A 21,139-nucleotide genomic window follows, 5' to 3' on the forward strand; every position below is an offset into this window, starting at 1 on the left:
TTGATTTTACCAATCCAATGAACCTTCACCATGTAGCATCTGGTACTGTATCCATTTTTACACTGAAAAACTATTATCTGACCATTTCTATATACAAAGTATGGCTTTATTGCTGAGTAATCTTGCTCACTCTTAACAACAGCTGCTAATAAATCCACATACCACAACCAGGAAATTTTCACACTGATCTTATACAATATTTTTAGCATTTATTATTTTAAAATTATTATCTGTGCATACTTCAAGCTATCTCTGCCTAAAGTAGAGGCAGAGATACTTGGAGAATCTCAAGAACTTGGAGAAGGTTCAAAGAAAGATAAGAAACTTGCAAAAATTATTCCATTATTTATACTGGGGAGGAGAGGGAGGGCAGGTGGGGGGAAACGTGACAGACTTCCATTTTATAGCTGCTGGTTTTGTCCATCAGGAAGCAACTCAGGTTTCTTTTCATAGGTTTGTGATTATAAATAACCATCATCTCCTTGGATTTAATTAAGAATATATAAAAATTAACATTTTTGTCTCTGGAGAATTATCCCCAAGTGATGTCTCGTAGCAAATACAAACCAAAGGCCTCATTTAATCCACCTACTCCAGGTTCAATTTTGCCCACAACACGTAACTAGAACTGCAAGTGGATTTAAAGAGACCATGAGAAAGAAGGAACTCACCATTCTAACTACTTCAGGGTAAGTCTGCTCTGTCAAACAGCCTCTGCTTATTGTAATGTAGTCCACCAGTTCATTAAGAGTGGAGCGCTTGTATTCTTTCATTTTAAGGTCTGAAAGCGTGTCCATGAAGTCAAAAATGACACAGCACTGTTGAAGTTTCTTTAGGAACAGTTCAGGCTGCTCTGAAGATGGAACGTCTATGAAACAAGAAAGGAAATCTTTGTGAGTCTGGCATCTTATTATACAAAACAGGATTTCTTTTTGAAGATCAGTTTCAAAGGAAAGCAGCATTCATACAATTTTTGTAAAACAGAGTTCACATTAACATACGAACCGCTTATGGGAACTGTGTTACCACTGTGTGTTTGAGATCTTCAACACACTGGAGAAGAAATTTAGTCACCACTGGCTATTAGGAAAATAAAGTTCACCAAGAAAGTCCAGGCTTAAGTGGAGAATGCAAACACAACAGCATTGAAGACTTAATTTTACAAAATACCTCTACTTGGAGGCTGGCGTTCACCACTGTTAACTTACACTCCAAAGAAGGATGAAAGAACTGACAAACACATCAAGTTTGATTAATTTATATTTCTAAAAACACTGCATCAATTATAACCCTACATGAATATACATGAACACATATATATGAATACACAGCAAGACTATAATTCCACAAACAAGTTTTAAGATTCAATCATTACCCCCACGTTGACACTTTTCACAGCAAAATTAATTGCACTGAAACACAATGAGGATTTTTTTGCTGTACTATGAACACACAACATGCATCAATAGGAACACTTTCACAAAAAATAGTATGTGCTTGACCAATGAAGTAAGGAGAATGTACTATTCACTACTTTTGCTCTGTTTTCTTAATTCTCAGTAGATAAAAAGACTTAATACAATAATAAAAGGAATGTCAGCATCTTAGTGGCTGGTAAGTTTACCAAATGCATCAAGAGAATACACAGACAGCTTCCTTTCTCCAATGTTCATGCACACAAGAGGCTAACAATAGCAGAAAGTTGCAGGAATGAAATACATATTTTTACTCTGCAAGTTTGCTCTCAGACTGGGGAGAACTTCACTTCCTTTGATCTGCCTTTTTTTTTTTTAAGACATCAGCGCCTGCCTCAGCACCAAAATCCTGCAAATGACCTTCCAAGTCACAACATAACATGCAAATGAAAAATTTTGTTGATCTCAACTAGAAAAATTGTAATAGTAAAAATTGATGCTTATTTCTTAAAACTTGGACATACCAGTAAAAAGCCAATCTAAGATGGAATTTCTTACTGCTGACACAAGAATACGTCAAGGTAATACTTGGTAAACGCTGGAAGCTCTTAGTAATTGTATGGTAGTTTTAAGTAGTTTTAAGGTTTAAGTACCATGAATCTGTTTTAATTAAACACAGTGCTTAAATTTAATTAAAAACAGTGCTTAAACACTGAAAGGAATAAACATGGACTGCAGTACAAATAAAGATGCAACGGTTTATTCAATCTTTCCCTGTTTACAGCACTGCAGTAGTGACAGGATTCAAAAGGTAGTGAACTGCATCCTGCAAAGAACCACCAAAATCTTGGTAAAGTTTAATTGATGCTGTTGGGCAGCACACACCAATCTCATATTCATTAGGCCTGGGTAAGTTCTGTGACATCTGTGTCCAAAGGAAATTAGGGTGTAGGGGGCAACGTGGTATAGTTATGACAGCACACATCACATCATCAGAATTGTTCACCCCACAGTCCCAAAGGCTACAGTCACCTGTGGCACAGCAGATGCAAGAAACGTGGTCCTGCAGAACCCCAACAAGAGCTACACAGGAGAAGAATCCTCCCCAGACACCTCCAGAACACTGAAGGTCCCCAAACCAAGTCACCCTAAAGCCATTCCACTGGCCAGGTTTCTCTCACACAATCAGACACTCAGAGCAGGCAGAGCTGAAACCTAAGATGAGCCAGGAAGCCAAACTCATTAGCCTTCACCCATTACAGAAAAGAGCACTTCTTCAAGACCCTTCTAAGGTTACAGCCCTACAGAAGATAAAAGGTCTGGGGAAGCAAAGTCCTTGTGACTGCTTTCTTGACTACATGTGTTCAAATAATACAGAGAAGGAGAATGGACTTCAGAATTCACTGTTATTAGTAAGCAGGCAACAGTTACTTAATTAACAATTTCTTCCAAAAGACAGACTCTAAATACAAGCTGCAAAGAAGAGGGGGGGAAATGAAAGTGAAACTGGTTACATTTCAAAAGTATTATTTTTAAAAGTTACACTCTTTCTTATACTATCTATAATACACCACAGACCTTGAAAAGCTGTAAAAGGTATCAATAAAATCTCTGTTGTTACATGGCCATAACAGGGTTTTGGTTGCACTGTTCTACATGACCTGTACACATTTGCTTTGGCCAACAAGGACATTACAGTCAAAGAAAAACAGGCTGAGATCAAATGGGAATCCATTAAGATACAACTCAGTACAAGTTAAAACCAGACTCATATATATGACTCAAGATTACACTCATTTTAAACGGAGTTGGTATTGAATAAAAATTTTAAAATTACTGAAGCATTAAAATAAGCAATAAAAGTTTGTTTGGTTTTTTTTCTCCAGTTAAGTATATGGAAGTGTGGGAACAAAACGAAAAATATAATTAAGTTCTGCTCAAGAAAAACCTCTCTAGAACACTCCATGAAATTCATGGGAGTCTAACTACGTCAACAAGCCATATGAACCATAGGGGCAAACAAAAAACCCCAAACCACAGTCAACCAAAAAACCCACAAACAAACAAACAAACCAACCTCAAAGCCCCACAAAATAAAACCTCACAAACCAATTGTTCTGGTCATATCGGCCTTTCTTTATTAAGCCAGTTACCACTCACACTAGAGAATAAAACTGCAAGAAGTTTCACTCAGTAATTTTTCTCATTATTCTTGGGAATTTGGAGTGCCTTGGGAACAGGCTAACACCTAATGCCTAGGGGTTTTTTGGACTTGGAAACAGGACAAGTATGGGAATAAAAAAGTAAATTAAAAAATAAGGGGAGTAAAAAATTAGAGGGTCCTAAGACAAGAAAAGGGTAGCATAAATAAATAAATAAAATCAGTATTCCATATTCCCAGGCTTCCCACAGAGATGGTGCCATTAGTTGGTTTGGGGTTTTGGGGGGGCTTTCTTTTACTGGTACCTGGGGTACAGACCTACAGAGCCCCACAGCAAAGCTGAGTTCCTCAACACAACCACTTGAAATGAAACACACAGTTCCTTACAGATGTCTTCAGGGAGCTGATGAAAAACAGCAAATCATTTTCTTCTCAGCAGACACTCAGAGCTTCCAATGAATTCTGCAACATTCTACTCCTGTCCTAACGCAGCGAAACATTCAGGCCCCAAAATTTCCATTGTATCTACTTTCAGATGAAAGAACTGAAAACTGAGCAACTGCTCTAATAAATCTGTGTAAATACATATAACACTTTAATAGCCTATAAAATAAAATAAAAATGACACTATTAAGTGGCATGTGTGATTTATGTCCAGTGCACAAAGGAGTATACATTTATTAAAATCAAAATTTAAAGGAAGATAAACTTCTGTCTGGATGACTTGTGAGAACTCTTTCATTTTCAGAAGGTCCTCGCTACAATTTAATTTTCAAGCTTGTCAGTTTTCTCTTTAGCCATTTAAAACTGCACAGAGTTTTTGAAATACAGTGAATATACACAGATTCAAGGGAAACTGGTTTAGAGAAAGCAAGCACTAATACATCTGAACAATGATAATCAAGACAGAATCAGAGCTTTTAACAATGTCAGGTTTTTATAAAGTTATCAGAAAAACTGACAGAAAGTGCTGTATTATTTATTTTTTTAAGACATGGACTAACAATTCACACTGCAAGGGCTGAAGTACTAATTCCAAAATGGCCAAAGCAATTCCGTTTCTCTCTTAATAGCCTTTTCCCAAAATAATCCTAATCCAACCAGCCCACCCCTTCTCATAAATCTCTGTCTTCTGCATCCTTTTATCAACTAAAGACATAAAACCTGATGGCACACTTTTACTGCAAGTCACAAACATCAATAAAAACATACTAATGTTTTTACTGCATTCATGCTTTAATTAAAGTAATCCACAAGTAACTCATTTTGGATCACAGAAAGCAAACTGTGCACCAGAGAAACTGCATCCAGGGAACGGAGCTCTGGCTCTCCTCTCCCTGGCAAGGGAACAACCAAGAGAAGGGGAAGCACCTGGATGGGTTCCCTGATCCACTCCAGCGTGTAGGTTTGCAATGAAGGGTATAACGAGGGGAAGTGAAGATGGGGGGAGGGACTGAGCTGCCAAACAGCACAGCAACTGTGAGGAAAAGCCACGGGATTGCAGACACAGGGCAGTGTAGGGCCCAGAGTCAGAATAAAAGGAGACAGATGATGCAGACTACATAGGAAGCATTAAACACAACTGGAGGACACTCACACGTGCTGCCCTGCACCCACACATGCACTGTCAGAACGTTTATGAATAGTTAAAATCAAAATGCCCTCAGAATAACTACTTCTTCCAGTATATACATTACTGGTATTCAATAGTTTGAAGATGACATTTGCATAAAGAATCTGCATCATCTTCTTGTATGACAGTAAAAGCAAATACCACATTAAACATGAAAAAATAAAAACACAGACTAAAACCAAACTCCAAAATGGGGAAGAGAGTTTAATAGTAACTTTTTTATTCACATTAACTTAAAGCACTTCCTTATAATGTCCCAACATCTGAGAACTCTGTATTCACTCCACTTCTGAGATTGTTTCCTCTTTTAACTAAATGGCAAAATTTCTACTTTCCCTTTCAACTTAATGGCAAAGTATTTCCTCAATTTTTCTCCAGTTTCCACATCTTCCAGTTACTAAATAAACCTAGGACTATTCTTTTTCTAGTTAAATAAAATCTCCTTGTGACAAAAAAGCTCCACAACCCCAAACAAATATCTCTGCTTTTGCTGCCACTCACAAACCCACCTTGTTCAACATAACCTGCACCAAGGACACACCTGCACAAAGCAGGAGCTGGGCATAAATCTCTGCCTACATCTATTCTTCACAAATCACTGCAGAGATTTTATTTTGTGAGAAGTTACCTTTTGAGTTCTTCATTCAAGTAAAACTCACAGATTTGAATTTGAAAGCCTTCTGGTTTTCTTTGAGCAGCTCACTTCAAGAGAAGGTCTAGCAACACCCAGCTCAAAGTGTTTGCTAACTCACAGTCCTGTCATACAGAGCAAGCCACTTCTCACAGTACAATATTGGTCATAAGACCTCAAGAAGTACAAATGTTTGCCCTCTTTTTCTTACATACACATTTTTTGAGAAAAAATAATCACAACCCTGATAACATTCACTTAATTTTCCTGCCTGGCTGTCAATGTTATGAATGCTTTGCTAAGTCAGTAATCATTCATTTACAATAGGTGCTTTTTCCCAAAGCTGTTTTCCCAACCCATTCTCTATACTTAATAATTATAAGGCAGGGCAGCAGTTGGGCACTGTGTTCCAAAAACCTAACCAGTACAATTATTCACACAGCAATAAATACAGTGGGACAAACTCAAGCTGACTTTCATGAGTGAACACGCATAAGAAAAGCAAGACATTAACACCCCATTTCCAGCACGTTGGAACTGCACAATTAGAAATGCAACATGGGACATAATGCACCAATCTCCGGACAATCTGTGCCTCTTCGGATAATCAATCACAAAATTGAGAATTATTTCCTTAGCCATAAATTTCTCCCTGATCAAACCGAACAAGTTCTCACTAAGTGGGAATCTCCTGGGTAGTTATGCAGGAATCCTGGATCTGGAACTCCCTCTACTGCTTGCCAACACTCCCTGATCATTTCACAGAGGTTTCCAACAAACATTATTTACTGGGGTGAGTATTCTGAACTCAGTGTAGATCTAGCATTTCATTTGAGTGCCTTGAGTGCAGACGTGGCAGCATTACAAGCAACAGGGGACACTCCTTAACAGGAGTGTCTATATTCTTAGTCATAGACATTGCCAAAATTTTATAATGTAGATATACTTTTAAATATATTAAGCAAAATTCTGCCTTTACTCACGTATGTAAAATATTACAAACTTCAGACTCTGAATAGAACACATGGATGAAGGGCTGCTGTTTCCTTCATCACAAGACCAAGAATTAAAACCAAACTGACAATAAAAAGACTTCAAGAAAGCATATTTTTAAAAGCCATACTTTTAAACTTTGTGAAGCTTCAATTAAACTTTTTGCCTACTCTCACAGCAGGCGTGGTGCAGGCAATAGTTTAAACCTCCTCACTTTCAGCCATGGACCTCAATCCAGAGCCACAGCAGCCAAAGTTTCAATGAAAAGATTCCTCCAGGCTACGCTTTGGTAATCTGCGACCAACAGTTGTTCAACCCATTAATGATGTCTGTGCTGTGAACATCCTTCAGTTTGGAAGTGGACCAAGACCACAAGCTTGGTTGTCAAAGCTACTGATTAGCCACAGCAGAACATTATTACATCAATACTCGTTGCAAAAGGACTTTATTGGTGCAAATCAGCATAAATGATGTGCACTCTCAAGTGAGTAGAGAGCTTCCAGGGTGCCCTGGCTTTACAAATTTGGGTACTCTTACTCATCACTAACCTAACACGAGGAATCTGATTATGAAACAGTTACATCAAACATTTTGGATAATAATACATAATCAAGGAAATACATAGTGGATAGTGAGAATTCCTGAGCAGTTAATGGAAGACAAGATTGGCAGGGCATTTCAGTACACCAGTTGCTGCTCTAGGTCCCCTGAAAATAGAGACTCACAAGATATTTGGCCATATATAGCATCCCTTATGCTAGTACTAATAATCACCACTCAGAAGTAACCATGTCTTTTCATAATCAAGCAGCAATGCCTTCCTCCTTAGGCAAGCTGACAACACTTTTCAACCCTTCCCCATTAGTTCTTCAAGGAATGGGGAGAGTTTAATGGAGTAAACCAAGACAGTCAAACCTTCCCTATTCTACCCACAAGCCAAAAATTATCCAGGTCAAAGAAGATAACAGAGAAGGTATGGAAAAGGACTCAAATGACAAGACTTCAAAGAAAAACTGATGGGAAAAGACCAGGTAAATGAGTGCACCAAAAAATTTCAGAAGAGATGGGAGAACAGCAAAGCATCTGTGAATCCTATGACAAGAGGGCAGAGCGGGAAGTAAAAGAAGGCAGGGAAACTAAAGCATTATTGAAAAAGACCAAGAGAGAAAGAGGATGAGGTGGAGCAGGAGACTTGGAACAGAGAGAGAGAGGAAAAATTGTTTGGACAATAAGTAGCACCATGAAATAGCAGAATATTTCAAAAGGAAAAAAACAAGAGCTCGAAGTGTTTAAGCAAAACAAGAATTAATGATTAGTGGTCAGGGGCTAGATACGATTAAGCAGCCACATATCTGGAGGTTCTTGACACTCTGACATCTTTAATATATCCCATTACATTATTTATGGTGAGTTTGCCTAGATATCAAATTAACACCTATATTTTAGCTCCAGCAGATCACAGGTTTTGTAGGTTGCTTTCTCCCTCTCTCTCCCCCCAATTTTTACTAATATTTCAAAACCAATTATTAGCGATTTCTTTTTTTTTTTCAGTGAAGCAAAAAGGCTGGCAAAAATACACATATTATTTCAATTTCCTAAATTGAATACGTGGCATAAAATCTCAAAATAAGACAAAAATACTTTGCTGAAACACTGAGAGTTACTGTGGCCAATTTCCTGGATTGACTCAAGTTTCTTTAACACTGGCTCAGAAAGCTCATGCTAGTTGTTTTAAGTAGATTATTACTGAACTGCACTTCCAAAGTACAAGCTAACCTTCAGAGAGCTGAAGTCACCAAGTTTACTGAACAGTCACCAGAGAGAGCTGCTGCTCATGTCTGTCCTGCCACTTGAAAATATTGACATGAGGTAGCAAAAAAATTATCAGGATACCTTTGCCACACACCTTCTGCCTAACACACCTTCCACCATTAGATATGAAACACTTGAGTGTTGCTTTTCAAAGTCTTCTCCAAAAAGAGGGGGGAAAAAAGCAATGGATTATAAATGCTCTTTTAAAAACGGAAAAAAAAAAACAAAACCACACAAAAAATCCCCACTGTTTGTCTTGTACTTGCTACATTTATATAAACATAAGCATATTTCCACTTAGTGTATCTGTGGTGAGTTTTTCCTTGGTTGGTTGATTTATGTGTAGAAAAACCCCCGGGAGACAACACTAAAACACTGTACAATCACAGCTCAAGCTTTGGAGCTCCCAGAGCTGTCTTAGAACATCCTTAGTCTAAGAATTAAAATTTCGAATAACTTTAAGATCTCCAAATTTTAGCATCAGGTTCCATTACAAACACAAGGGTGACTCTACATGAAAACCCCTTGCAGTTCTGTTTCCTGAGACTCCAGGATTAATCAGTATTACTCCTTACACCCTTGCTCAGTTCTAACTGGTAATGCCACCCTCCACTGGTTCCTTTCAGCCCTTACCAGGAGGAGTAGTACACCAGAATTAAACTCAGGTTTTTCTGTAGACATTTTGATAGCAAAAGCTACAGGCAGGGCAAACGTAAATGCAAAATATGCTCAACTTACCTATGTGCTCAGCTGCTCTACCCCAAACCACATCACGAGGATCAGAGACAGAAACACCACGTAAACAAAGCCATCTCATTTTCCAAGGGATTTCTCAAATACCGGACATAGAGCAAAGCTGCACAACAGTAACTTAATGCTCCACTGAATCACCCTACTGCTGCCTTCCTTTCCTGTAAAATCTTGAACAGTCCTTCAGGCTGCTTCTTAGTGTATTTTTAGTTGCCTAGCTTGTCTCTAGGACCCTGCCATCCTCCACCCACTCCTAAGTTCTTAGTAGAGCACTGGAACCCAAAACATCAATAGAGACACCGAGTCTCGGCTCATTATTTTAACTTGGTCATGCTATGCTCGTGTCACTTTTATTTTGGACTTGGATTCTCTTAATTTTAGAGGGAATGATGGATTACACTGCAGCTTCAGCTTTATCTTGCTACATCATGTACAATTTATTTTTATTGGTTTTTTGCATTGTAAACTAGTGGCAAATAGTAGAATATGGCGAGACCAGCCATTTATAACGAACAGTACATTGTTTCCAAGTTCCCTAGATGGCAAAAAATCTAAAACACAGAAAAATGTTTACAAGTTCCAAGACACTAAGAAACACCTTTGCAAAAAACCCACGATGGCCTGCTGACCTAAGACAGAAGAATCCTTAAGAGGATTATTGTCTTCCTTTTGATAAGATTCTTATCAGATCACAATTTTCTTCTGCATGACATGAGAAGCTTGTGCTCTGTAATGATCATTAAATATAAGAACACAAACATGCCACAGCAATCTTACACTTACCTTCCACTCTAACTGCGGTCACGAGGCATTCAGGATTTGCATTGCAATTCATTTGTTCAGTTCATTAAGTACATAATGAAATAATGATAAAATTATATATCTGTACATGCTTCCTGTAAGAATGCAAAAATTCTATCTTGCTTAGTAAGTGCTCTGAAACTGCCATCTGTCCAAATAAAAATATGCAACATTCATTTTGCTCCAACTACAGAGTTGCCCTGTGAAATTTATTCAGGAACAATCAGACACTTGCAAAAAAGCTGAACCAAGAGTATAGGAAACCCAAAACATAACTGTCATCCAAGCGGGCTCAGAGCAAGTGCCAGGATTGCTACTTTGCTTGATACTGACCCACTAATTTATCCCAGAAGTCACAGGAGTACTTCATTCTCCACTGAAAGAAGTAATTAAGTGAGAGCTATTCTACATACACAACCCACTGTCTAAGAGCTTATATTTAAAAATATTCACATTTATTAGCCTAAATAATATACATACATATAAAATACACATTTCTATAACCCTACTTATACATTGAGAAGAGTTTAATTGAACCCTGAAAACACAACTTCCATTCCCTTCTCATTTGGTAGTACAAATTTAGTCAAGAATATATTCTACTCTATGCTAATTTACCACAATGGTCTCCCAGCATTTTCCAGTAATGCACTATGAAACCCAACTGTTTGCTCCCTCATTCCCTCCATAGAGGGTGCAATGTGTGTAATTCAGTAAGAATTTTATGGAACTGCACATGTGTAAGATGTTACATTTGTGTAGAAAAAAGACAAGATTTAATAAAAATGCCCAAAAGTTATGATGGAAGATGTGGAAACAAGCTGGGAGTTCATTCTAAAGTCCCAACAGGGATCCCCCTGGTTATACACAACTCCACTGCACAAGGTCCAGTATGACAGAACAATAAAATCACTGGGTTTGGCCTTTGTTATGCACTTAGTCTCCTAAATACTGGTTTCAGGCCACTGAGATCAGAATCAGCACCTCATGCTGGATTCAATGTCATCCCAAAAGCAAGGTGGGGTTGCCAGGGATGCTGCATCTGCAGCAGCAAGTCCCTCAGGGACACTGTGATTCCTGAGCACAAGAACATTATCCCCACTACATCCCAGCTGAGCCACAGGAAAACCTGAAGGTACATCCTGATCTGCACGCTGGGATAACATCTCCCTGCCAACTTAGAAACTCAAAAGCACCACTCAGAAGATGCCACGTGAGGACTTTGCATCCACGAACAATCCACGTAGTTTCTTGGTCAAGAAAGGCAGTTTCCACATCAGTCTCTCCTTCCAGATACACTCCTTGCAAAAGACCTTCCAGATACACTCCTTGCAAAAGACCTTCCAGTGCTCAGGCTCCACCAGCTGCCCTGAGACATGGTCATTTGTAAGGCTCAAACTGTTACTCAACACCTTGTGACAATAACTCAAATCAGTCAAGCTGTTAGTCAAGGGAACACCCTTTCTCACATTACCAAGCCCAGGACACGTCTAAACGACAGAAAATAAATATATAAATCTACTTTATTTTGTTTTGCTTTTGCAGTTACTGAGAGCTCTCTCACATTCCCTGGTGCACAGAAATACATTGCCATACATTGCCAATACATTCTAGACCACTTTTAAAGCAACCTCTTGATCTTCAGATTATTCAGAATCTGGAACAATTCAGCAATAGAAGTAAAAAACATGACATTTATATAATACTCTTCTATAACCTGCCGGGTAATCTGTGTTATGCTGGATATTTTATGCTATTTGTATTATCATTACATATGTCTACGTAAAAATAATAGGATTTTCTCAATCACACAATGTCTCAGCTCAGTTTTAAAATTACGTAAATGAGAGACTCATTTACTAGTAATTATTCACCTTTAGAGTCCATTGCTCTGTTATACCTAAACCAGGTATTTTTGCTAAAACTTGCAATTTTAACTGAGGTAGAATATTTTCTCTCTTTTTAATACCAACTTTTTATTTTGCTGCTTGAACCCTAAATGGGATATGCATTTTATCTCTCTAACACAAGGTTCTAGAGCAAAGACCTAATTTCAGAATATTTATAATTGTCTAAAGAACAACTCTTTTCATAGCCTTTCACTACCACAATAGTGCAAGGACTTTTTTCAGATGCTTTTTACTTCTGACCTCTTCCAAAAACACTGAATAAAATAACGCAGGGGGGTTTGGCAGAACATATTTACCTGCATATGTGCAAATCCATCATAGGGGTTTTTGTCCCTGAGAAATGCTGTCTGCTGCAGGACAGATTAGTGTATCTGATGACCACTGGGCCTTGGTGCCTGAAGTGAATTTCTCCAGCAATTACTTAGACCCTCTGCAATATGACTATCAGCTTACAACAGCATATTACCTTTAAAAATATATATTTGACCCATAACAAATAAAGAGTTCTGAATTAAGTTCTCAAGAACAAGTCAGTGAAAATTAAAAACTATAGGGATGAGGTTATGTCATGCAACTAACATAACCAAAGGGATCACTCTGCTGAGCGTCGAGTCACTTTGCAAAGCTCTATTAGTTTAGACTGTTACAAATATTAACCAGGCATAACAGTTTAAGCATTAAATATAATTAAAACATTTCCTCTGTGGTTACCAAACAATACTCTTCATCATCATACCCTCTCTACCTCTTCCAAGCTACTCATTAGTTAAGCTGCTTCTCTGTTGAAGGTGATAAACTGACATTAGATTACCAGCAATATTTATCCCCAGCTGTGCTGTGGTCACAAACTTCATCTTCAGCTGGTGTCCTGGCCAAACTAAAGTAGATGAGAGTGTTACTCTGGCTCATCAGAACTGTGATTACACCTCTGCTCTAATTGGCAGAATGAAAAAAAAAAAAGGAAGAGCAACCTCATCAGTTATGTATTCCACGAAAATTGATGGAGAAACACTCAGCAGGAAAAGTGTGTATTTCGCAGGTTCACACAAATACAGGTAAGTTTGAAAGCTCTTCTTCATAAGTGAGGTGATCCAAATACACTATTGGTGAATTAGCAAAACTTTTTACAGGCATTTTTACAGAGCCTTTGCCAGTACAAATCCAGAAAGGAAGTATAGTCCAGGAAACACGCTTTGTAGCTGTCCATATGAATACACAGATACATTCTCTACCTTACCCACACTGTTTAGGAAGTAGTTGGCTCCCTACTTGACCACTAGCAAGAATTCTTTGACTTATACACATCCTTTATGTAATTAAAGACAAGACTTCAGGTACATCCTTCATGCCTTCTCTTTTTTCCACAAAATATCAAATTCGCTAATACATTATTAAATGCTAAGTGGAACGTGCCATTTACAATAATAATGAGTATTTTAGGTAATTACCTCCACTGCACTGAACTTTATCAAGAGAAGGCAGACAGCATTCTGTGCTCTCTTTACACTTGGGGTGTACCAGCGGGCACATATACAGATGGCCCTTTCCCAATCCAATCGCTAACATGCAGCCAAAGTAGGTCAGTGAGGAACAAAAGAGTTTTTAACTATACTAATCCAGTGGCTTCAGTATCCTCTAAAATGACAGAGAAGGAACCATCAGAGCTGTTGTGGCTACTTTATAACTGTAAAGGCTAGAAAGCAAAATCCCACGCCATCCAGTTCTCCTCCGTGTACCGGGCATGTTACTTAATTATTTGGTCTCAGTGATGTCAGCAGGAGTCAACTAATTGCCTTACAGCAAACCTACTACTTGTGTGTGACTTACTCCTTCCTCTGACAGAGGCATTCAATCCTTACCATAAGAGCTAACAACCTAATGAGCTTTACAGCCACTCCTGTGGTTCCTGTCATTTTCATAGGATGCTACAGCTCGTTTCATTTTCATCCCAATGCCAGCCCTATTGCTCTTGTCAGATGGGAGTGAAGAGCCCAGATCAGGAATTCCAACAGCAGCACAGGCCTGTCAGTTTGAGGGTCCAATTTCATATTGCTCCTTGTCCTACCTCTGTCTGTTCGTGGAGTTTCTCTCACAATCCTGCCTGTAACACTCCTGTGATACTCCTTTCCGAAGGTTGCCTCTTTCTCCCTCTTCTCTTGGTCTACAGCTGAAGTCCTTCTCCCAGCCAGCCCCCAGCTTCTCCAAATGCCATCTATTTTTACCAAGGCGCCCCCATCTCATTCTGGATGCTGCTAATTGGTCCCTTAGTCACAACTGGAAAAGTAACCTGGTTGAGTAACTCTTTCTGAGCTGCTGCATTGAGGAATCTGTGTGCTTCACACTGGCATTCATTCAGACGAGGAAGCTTCCAGTAAACCTGTTCCGGGGTTTAGTACAAATTAACCAGAATTTCCCTTCTAAGATTCCACAGCAGTTTCACCAACACAATTTTTTTTTTTTAATAATGACCTTCCTGCACAAGTTCTATGCATTTAAAATTCTAAATCCTGTAACAGAGCACCATATAAAATAGGAGATAACTGTAGTACTAGAGATCTACTGTACCTATTCACCAGTCTTTCCCCCCCACCTCCACATATTATCTACACAAACTTGCAAACTTCCAAGGACTTCCTCGAAAGAAATGACACAAAACCCAGGTAAAGTTAGATTTTTAAAGAGTGAAATAGGCAAAGACAAAAGTAACCCGTTCTGGAGAGGTGTTTTTCCACCAGACTTCTTTCTTACAGACATGACGAACCTGCTGGCTTCACAGCTATAAAATGATGTTTCAGACAACTCTCTGAGCCCTGTTTGCTTCTTAATCCCTTTGTTAATGAAAAGTTAAGTTGAAGTATCTTGGAATTTCCTCCCAACTCTTCCGCTTCTGCACAGTTATCAACCAAATTGGCACAAACAGGAAAAACCAAATCATAAGACAGACAGACTAGTTAGCTTTTACTAGGAAAACACTGGGAAAAGCAAATAACTAAATTATCTGAATTCATTCTAAATTACTTTAGAGCCACTGAAATACTTTATTATTCCACTAGAAAGGCAAATTTAAATGTTGAGTATGTGAAAGCCATTACTTCAGAAATATAGTAGGTAAATTAGAAAATTACCATTTTATTAAGGGAACTTGACTCATTGTTACTAATAAAGACCACAATCATTTAATATTAATATAATGAATCCTTTCTAGAAATTCTGAGGTTACCACAGACAAACACAGCATGCGTTTTTGATGACATGAATGCAACTGTCAGATGTCCTGAATATCATCTGTAAAAACTAAAAGCAGAGCTTTGACAGATTAGTAATCCTGGATTCAGTTAAATACTGGCAGGATTAATACTATTTCCTAGGACGAAAGAAAGATCCTGTTCCACCCCATGAAGACAACTCAGGCTGCCAAGAGTAAAGGGAAGGACCTTCAGCTGTGGATCATTAAGAAACAGCCATTTAAAAAAAAACTGGATGTTTTGGAGAACACAGCATCCGGTAAAACCATGGAGTACTTTTTCCATGCTGGACCCAAGAGAACTTGAAATCATTTATTCTGCAAATCAGAAACTGAATGCTTCTATGATGGTTTGTTTTGCTGAGAAAGGAACTTCTTTTCACTTCAAATGAAGGCAAAAAGGATCTGCTTTAAATGTGATTCTGCTAAAATGAATGAACACATACAGCAGACTGCAAAATCCTTGCCTTGCAAACCATCACCATCACTGGCTCTGCACATCCCTACTTCCCTCTCATACTCATTTGGTTTGGGTGGGATTGCTTTTGTTTTTAAAGAAACAGTTGTATAGGGCTGTGTACAACTTTGGTCCAGACTGAGGACTCAGCAATACAGCAAGGACTAATCACAGAACAGGCATGCACATCTATTTGGGTTCAAATGTATGGTACCCCAAAGCCAGTGAAGAATCTCCATTTCCCGTCACAGTGCTGTGAGGGACATCCAGTGCCTGGAGAAGGCACAGAGTGAACAGAGGGAGAACAAGCCCCCATAGGACATGCAGAGCCCATCACAGGAGCACCAGGCAACCTAGGCCCTAGAACCCAGGTCAAGAGCACCCCTCTCACTCTTTCTCCAACTCCTAAACCTCATGGTTGTTCATCCAAAATGCTGGGAAAAAAAATGGGAGTTTCTAGCTGTGGACACAACTGTGATGGGACAGACATGGCCACTCCTGGTTACATACTCCAACTCTGCATGGGATGTTCAGGCATATCCAAGTAGTTTTTGCACAGGCAAAAGCCTGATGTTTTTGATTATTTTAGAGGAGGCTCCTCTCATCCATCTCCTCCAAGGCAGACGTGTCAGGCAGGTCAGTCAGCCCTCAGAGCTGTGATAATCTGTGACAAGCCTAAAGATCCAAGGGATCTCTGATTGCACTCAGCTCACTCAGCTCCAGTTAGTCCAAATGCCCTGAGTGAGGACACAGATCCCTTTCCATGGCAAGCATCCACTCAGCACACTTCCCTTGGAGTGCCTTGGACTCACAGGTCCCTAATGCTCCGTGGGCCTTTTGTGCCATTTCAGCGTCACCTCCCGCACTCTACCAGAGATGGGTGAGCTCTCCCCAGCTGTTTGTCCTCACTCGGGTAAGGTGCAAAGAACAGCCCAGTTTCTCCTCTCTCTCTGCACACAGCCTTACCTGGGCACACAGGTTTCCTTGGCCTAATGTGAGGTTTTGATCAGGATACAGCAAGGCAGAGGAAATTAAAGAGGCTGCTTGTGCAATGAAGAGGAAAATGGCAGGTTCTTCTGCTTTGGGCACTACTCTTCCCACTCTGAGATAATCCTTCCTTGAGGCATCAGCACCATCTTAGGGCACTCATGGTACAAGTATTTACCCCTGGCCCTCCCTTCAGTAGCTCTGATCACCTGAGAAAAAAATCAAATTACTCCAAAATCCCACCAGTTTGTAGATAGATGCAAGCTTACAAATCAGTATTTTTGATTTAAGTAATTGTAAGGCAAACAAAACTGTATTACTGTACAATAATGTACTTCACCTGTTCAGGAATAAAATTTTATTATAACTACTCCACATCCTCGCTATCTCCAAGTAACACCATACCAAGCAAACTTTGAATTTTCTTCTTTTTCCAGTGTTATGAAGTGCTCAAATTAAAAAGCTAAGGAAGAAGTGGTTGAGCTTTAGAGCAAGCTCAGACACTGCAGTTTGCCAGCAGTAGCACTTCCCTCCCCTGTCACTTGCAGAATAAATGGGCTCAAACAGAGCTCACTCTGCTCCTCTGTTCTCTCTCAACCCAACTCGTTCTGGTATCAGGGAGCTCCAAGTCCCTGCCCTGCACCTGATACAGCCCAGCTCCTCTCATACAACAGGTCTGTCCAGTTCCTCTCTGCTTCCTGATTCTGTGACTGAGCAACAACTTCCCTGAGTTTTCCCCCTTCCCTGATCCTACTCTTCTCTGGCACGACCTCCCAAGCTGCCATTAACCCTTTACTTTTGGGTAGGTCTAAGGTAACCATCGTTGGTCGTTTTAGGTTTCTGGACTTCCTGAGCCTTTAAAACAAACAAAAAAACAACCAATCAACTGCAACAGCAACAAAAAACAGGAAGCTTTTTTTCTTACTATACATAATGAACTCACTGGAATCTGTAGGAAAGAGAATTTTAGAACTATTTGAAAATGTTGGAGAGGTAAGAGAAAAACAAAACAATCCTGTGCCCTCAACAAATGTCTGACTTATAATACCTGAAACTCCTAAGGTTTTCTGAATGTCCAAGGGGTAGAATACACACGAGGTGTACAAAAATCCCACTGGACTGGTATTTTGAAATTAAGCTTCTTTTTTATTATGCCTAATGAGCAATGCTGGTGTCCTTTCTTAAACCAAACTGAAACACAGTATTTTTTTCTCCTATGAAATATTTAAGAATGCATGACTGGTACAAAAGCTTCTGGATTTATAACTTTCACATGAACACTTTGAAAACTATAATTCTAATTTGCTTTTAAAAGTCAATTTTACCTTTATTCTGGATATAATTCTCTACCTCCCACTGGAGGAGAACCAACTCAGGGCCTGGCATGTTCAATGACAACTTCCAAATTTGTCTTAACTTTGGCAAAAAGATGGACAAAAAATAAAGTACACCACGAATCTCTTTTAAATTAAAATACAAATACGGTCTCTCTTAATATCCTTCAACACAGAGATCAGCCCTTGCCTTATTAAAATGTTACCACAAAACACACCAGCCAGAGTAACACAGACATTGACACACACCTCCCTTCACCTTTCACATAGTGAATCTAATTCAGCAATCCTTAATCAGGTAAAGTGCTAATATAATCAAATCAGACTTGTTTCTGAATAACACAAAAACTGGTCTCAATTGTGAAACACAGGAAACACTGTTACAACATGGAGACTGATCCTAAGCTTCCTCAGATTTTAGGCCTCTCAAGGTTAGGATAATTCTGCAGATAAGATCAGGTTATATGTGGATCTGATTTCCACTCACTGTCTCATAAAGCTCTAAAAAAAAAAAAAAAGGTATAAAAGTATCATTTAAAAAAATAAGGACCAGCTTGTCTCTGAGTCCACTGTTTTGCTACAGCAAGCATAGACAGAACATTCTTGAATATTGATATCAGTTGCTCAAGTAGCTGATTTAAGTTATGAACCAAACCAAAACGCATCCTACTCAAAACATAAGAGCCTAAAACATAAACAACTAGAAAAAGCAAAGAAAAACAACATCTCACCAAATACAGCTTTTAACTACATAAGAAACTATAATAAAACATTTTTTTTCAGATCTCTCCAACCTGAAGAGCCTTACCTTCATTACACCCACAAGATGAGTATTTCCACCAGATGAATGCAGCTTCTTTGCATCAATGTAGCACTCTAAATAAAATCCCTGCTTTGAACCCAAGTGCTTACTGAAGGTATTTAGAAGTTCAGCATTGGCCTATAGTCTAATTCACTTGTCTAACGAGTGAATTATATTCATAACTGGATGGTGATTAACACCAAACAAGCCAAGCTCACACAAACAGCACAGCAAATCATTCTTTTCAAACTGCCAATCGTTGAGGTCAAAACATTCATGCTTTTAAGTCAAATTACAATCAACTTCCTCCCCACCCATTCTATTATTTGTTATTCATGCATTGACAAGAGCATGGAAACCACTTCACAAAAAATCATGGTTGTCTTGGAAGAACTTGCACTATATACTTAAAGATCAAACTCCACTTAAAAACCAAGAGAGGGAAAAGGCTTATTGAGTTTTAAAAACAAAACTAAAACCCAACAACAACAAAAAAAAAAACCCAAACAAAATCCAACCAAACTTTTGATTTGTTTTAGATACTTCCTTTTATCCTCTTATATTTTGTCCTTTACAGTGCCCCTCGACTACAACCTCCTCCAAGGTTGAGGCAGGCAACTGTTTTCTACTCCTAATTTTTTTTTAAAAAAAAAGTTATTCAGACTAATATAGTGACATTTTGAACCACAAGCAAGTCACAGGGTTCAGCTTTTACATTGTAAAACTGTAGTTGTCAACAGAAACAAAAACACTAACGAAAACAAAAGGAAAAGAAGGAAAACAAAAGGAAAAGAAGGAAAACAAAAGGAAAAGAAGGAAAACAAAAGGAAAAGAAGGAAAACAAAAGGAAAAGAAGGAAAACAAAAGGAAAAGAAGGAAAACAAAAGGAAAAGAAGGAAAACAAAAGGAAAAGAAGGAAAACAAAAGGAAAAGAAGGAAAACAAAAGGAAAAGAAGGAAAACAAAAGGAAAAGAAGGAAAACAAAAGGAAAAGAAGGAAAACAAAACAAATAAGGGAAAAAAGAAAATAAAAAAATTACTTTTTTTTTTATTCTATTTACATCCAGATTCATTCTAGTGCCCCTCTTCATCTTTCCAATCTACGTCAAGGAAACTTCACTTATAAATGAATTGTTTTCTTACAAACTCTTATCAACCTCCTCGAAACACCACTTTTGACAGCAGCAACAGCCTATGAAAGACAATATCACTACAGACTTGTCGGAGCTGGAGTTTTCCATGGCGGAAACTCCAAGCAATCCTGCTGACACACGTTGGGGAGCCCCAGAGCACTCCCGGTTCCTGCTCACCCACCCTGGATCCTCCCGGCAGCCGTGACGTAGGAGCGACGGCCATGGGCCGGCGTGGAAAGCAGCTCCCAGGCTCTTTCCTGGCTCTGACTTCACTCCAGTTTTCGTGGATAAACACACGCTGGCCAGTCCTTTCATCATCTGCATAATCCCAGCCTCTTTGATTACTGGACTGTAATACCAGCGCTTTCATTCCTGAATTATGGCCACACAGAACATGACCGGGGGTGTGCCAAACGAGATGATTAAGCAGCAAAATACGGCGAGGCATGAGTTATATTATTAATATTCCTATCTATCATTAGCAGCAGAAACGAGGGGGTTGTACAGCCAATGGCAGCTGTGCATAAAGCAAGCTCCTCCACTCTGACTCGCTTTCAAAATAAGAGCAACTTTTTATTTTGAGTAATTTTGTTCTCCGGTTGCTTTGACACCGAACTGTATTTCAGCAGTTTACAAATTACTTCCTCTTTCAAACTCTACCTTGAAACAACGTTGGAGGAAACCCTTAAAAAGGCAGACTCGAATTACAAGCCTTTGTTTTCAATGAGCACAGAATCATTTTTCAACAAGATATGCTGAGCAGCTTTCATTTCAGCAACTCACTGATATACACTGATATGGTCATTTGATATATTTAACTATATATATCAAATCTCCACGAATTTGAGAGTCATCAGCATGTTGTTTCATTTTCCCAAATTCATTAAAAAGTAAATCAAGGAGCAACTCTTTAAGAGTTTGTATAAAACAGCGAGGAAACCTCCTTCTTCCCAACCCCCCCCTTCCCTTTCTTTCTTTAGTCATATCATCAGCACCACTGAGGTTTTGCTCATTTCTGTAAGGGCAGCCATTGCCTTTTACCTTCAATGATCTGCTTGACTGTTTTTAAGACATTTG

At 38.9% G+C, this 21,139-nt stretch overlaps 1 protein-coding gene across 6 annotated transcripts in view; it reads right to left on the minus strand.

Moving 5' to 3' along the window:
* Window positions 1–21,139, minus strand: part of PPP2R5E (protein phosphatase 2 regulatory subunit B'epsilon) — a 77,050-nt gene that overhangs the window by 28,877 nt on the left and 27,034 nt on the right. For all 6 annotated transcript variants that reach the window (XM_051769893.1, XM_051769891.1, XM_051769894.1 and 3 more), the window contains one exon: window positions 672–868. In XM_051769893.1, the coding sequence (XP_051625853.1) occupies window positions 672–868 (197 nt within the window). The remainder of the gene's footprint in view (window positions 1–671; window positions 869–21,139) is intronic.

Source organism: Manacus candei, unplaced genomic scaffold (assembly GCF_025592945.1).
Source record: "Manacus candei isolate 608988 ecotype Guabito, Panama unplaced genomic scaffold, ASM2559294v1 h1tg000113l, whole genome shotgun sequence".
In the NCBI taxonomy this organism is placed as follows: domain Eukaryota; kingdom Metazoa; phylum Chordata; class Aves; order Passeriformes; family Pipridae; genus Manacus; species Manacus candei.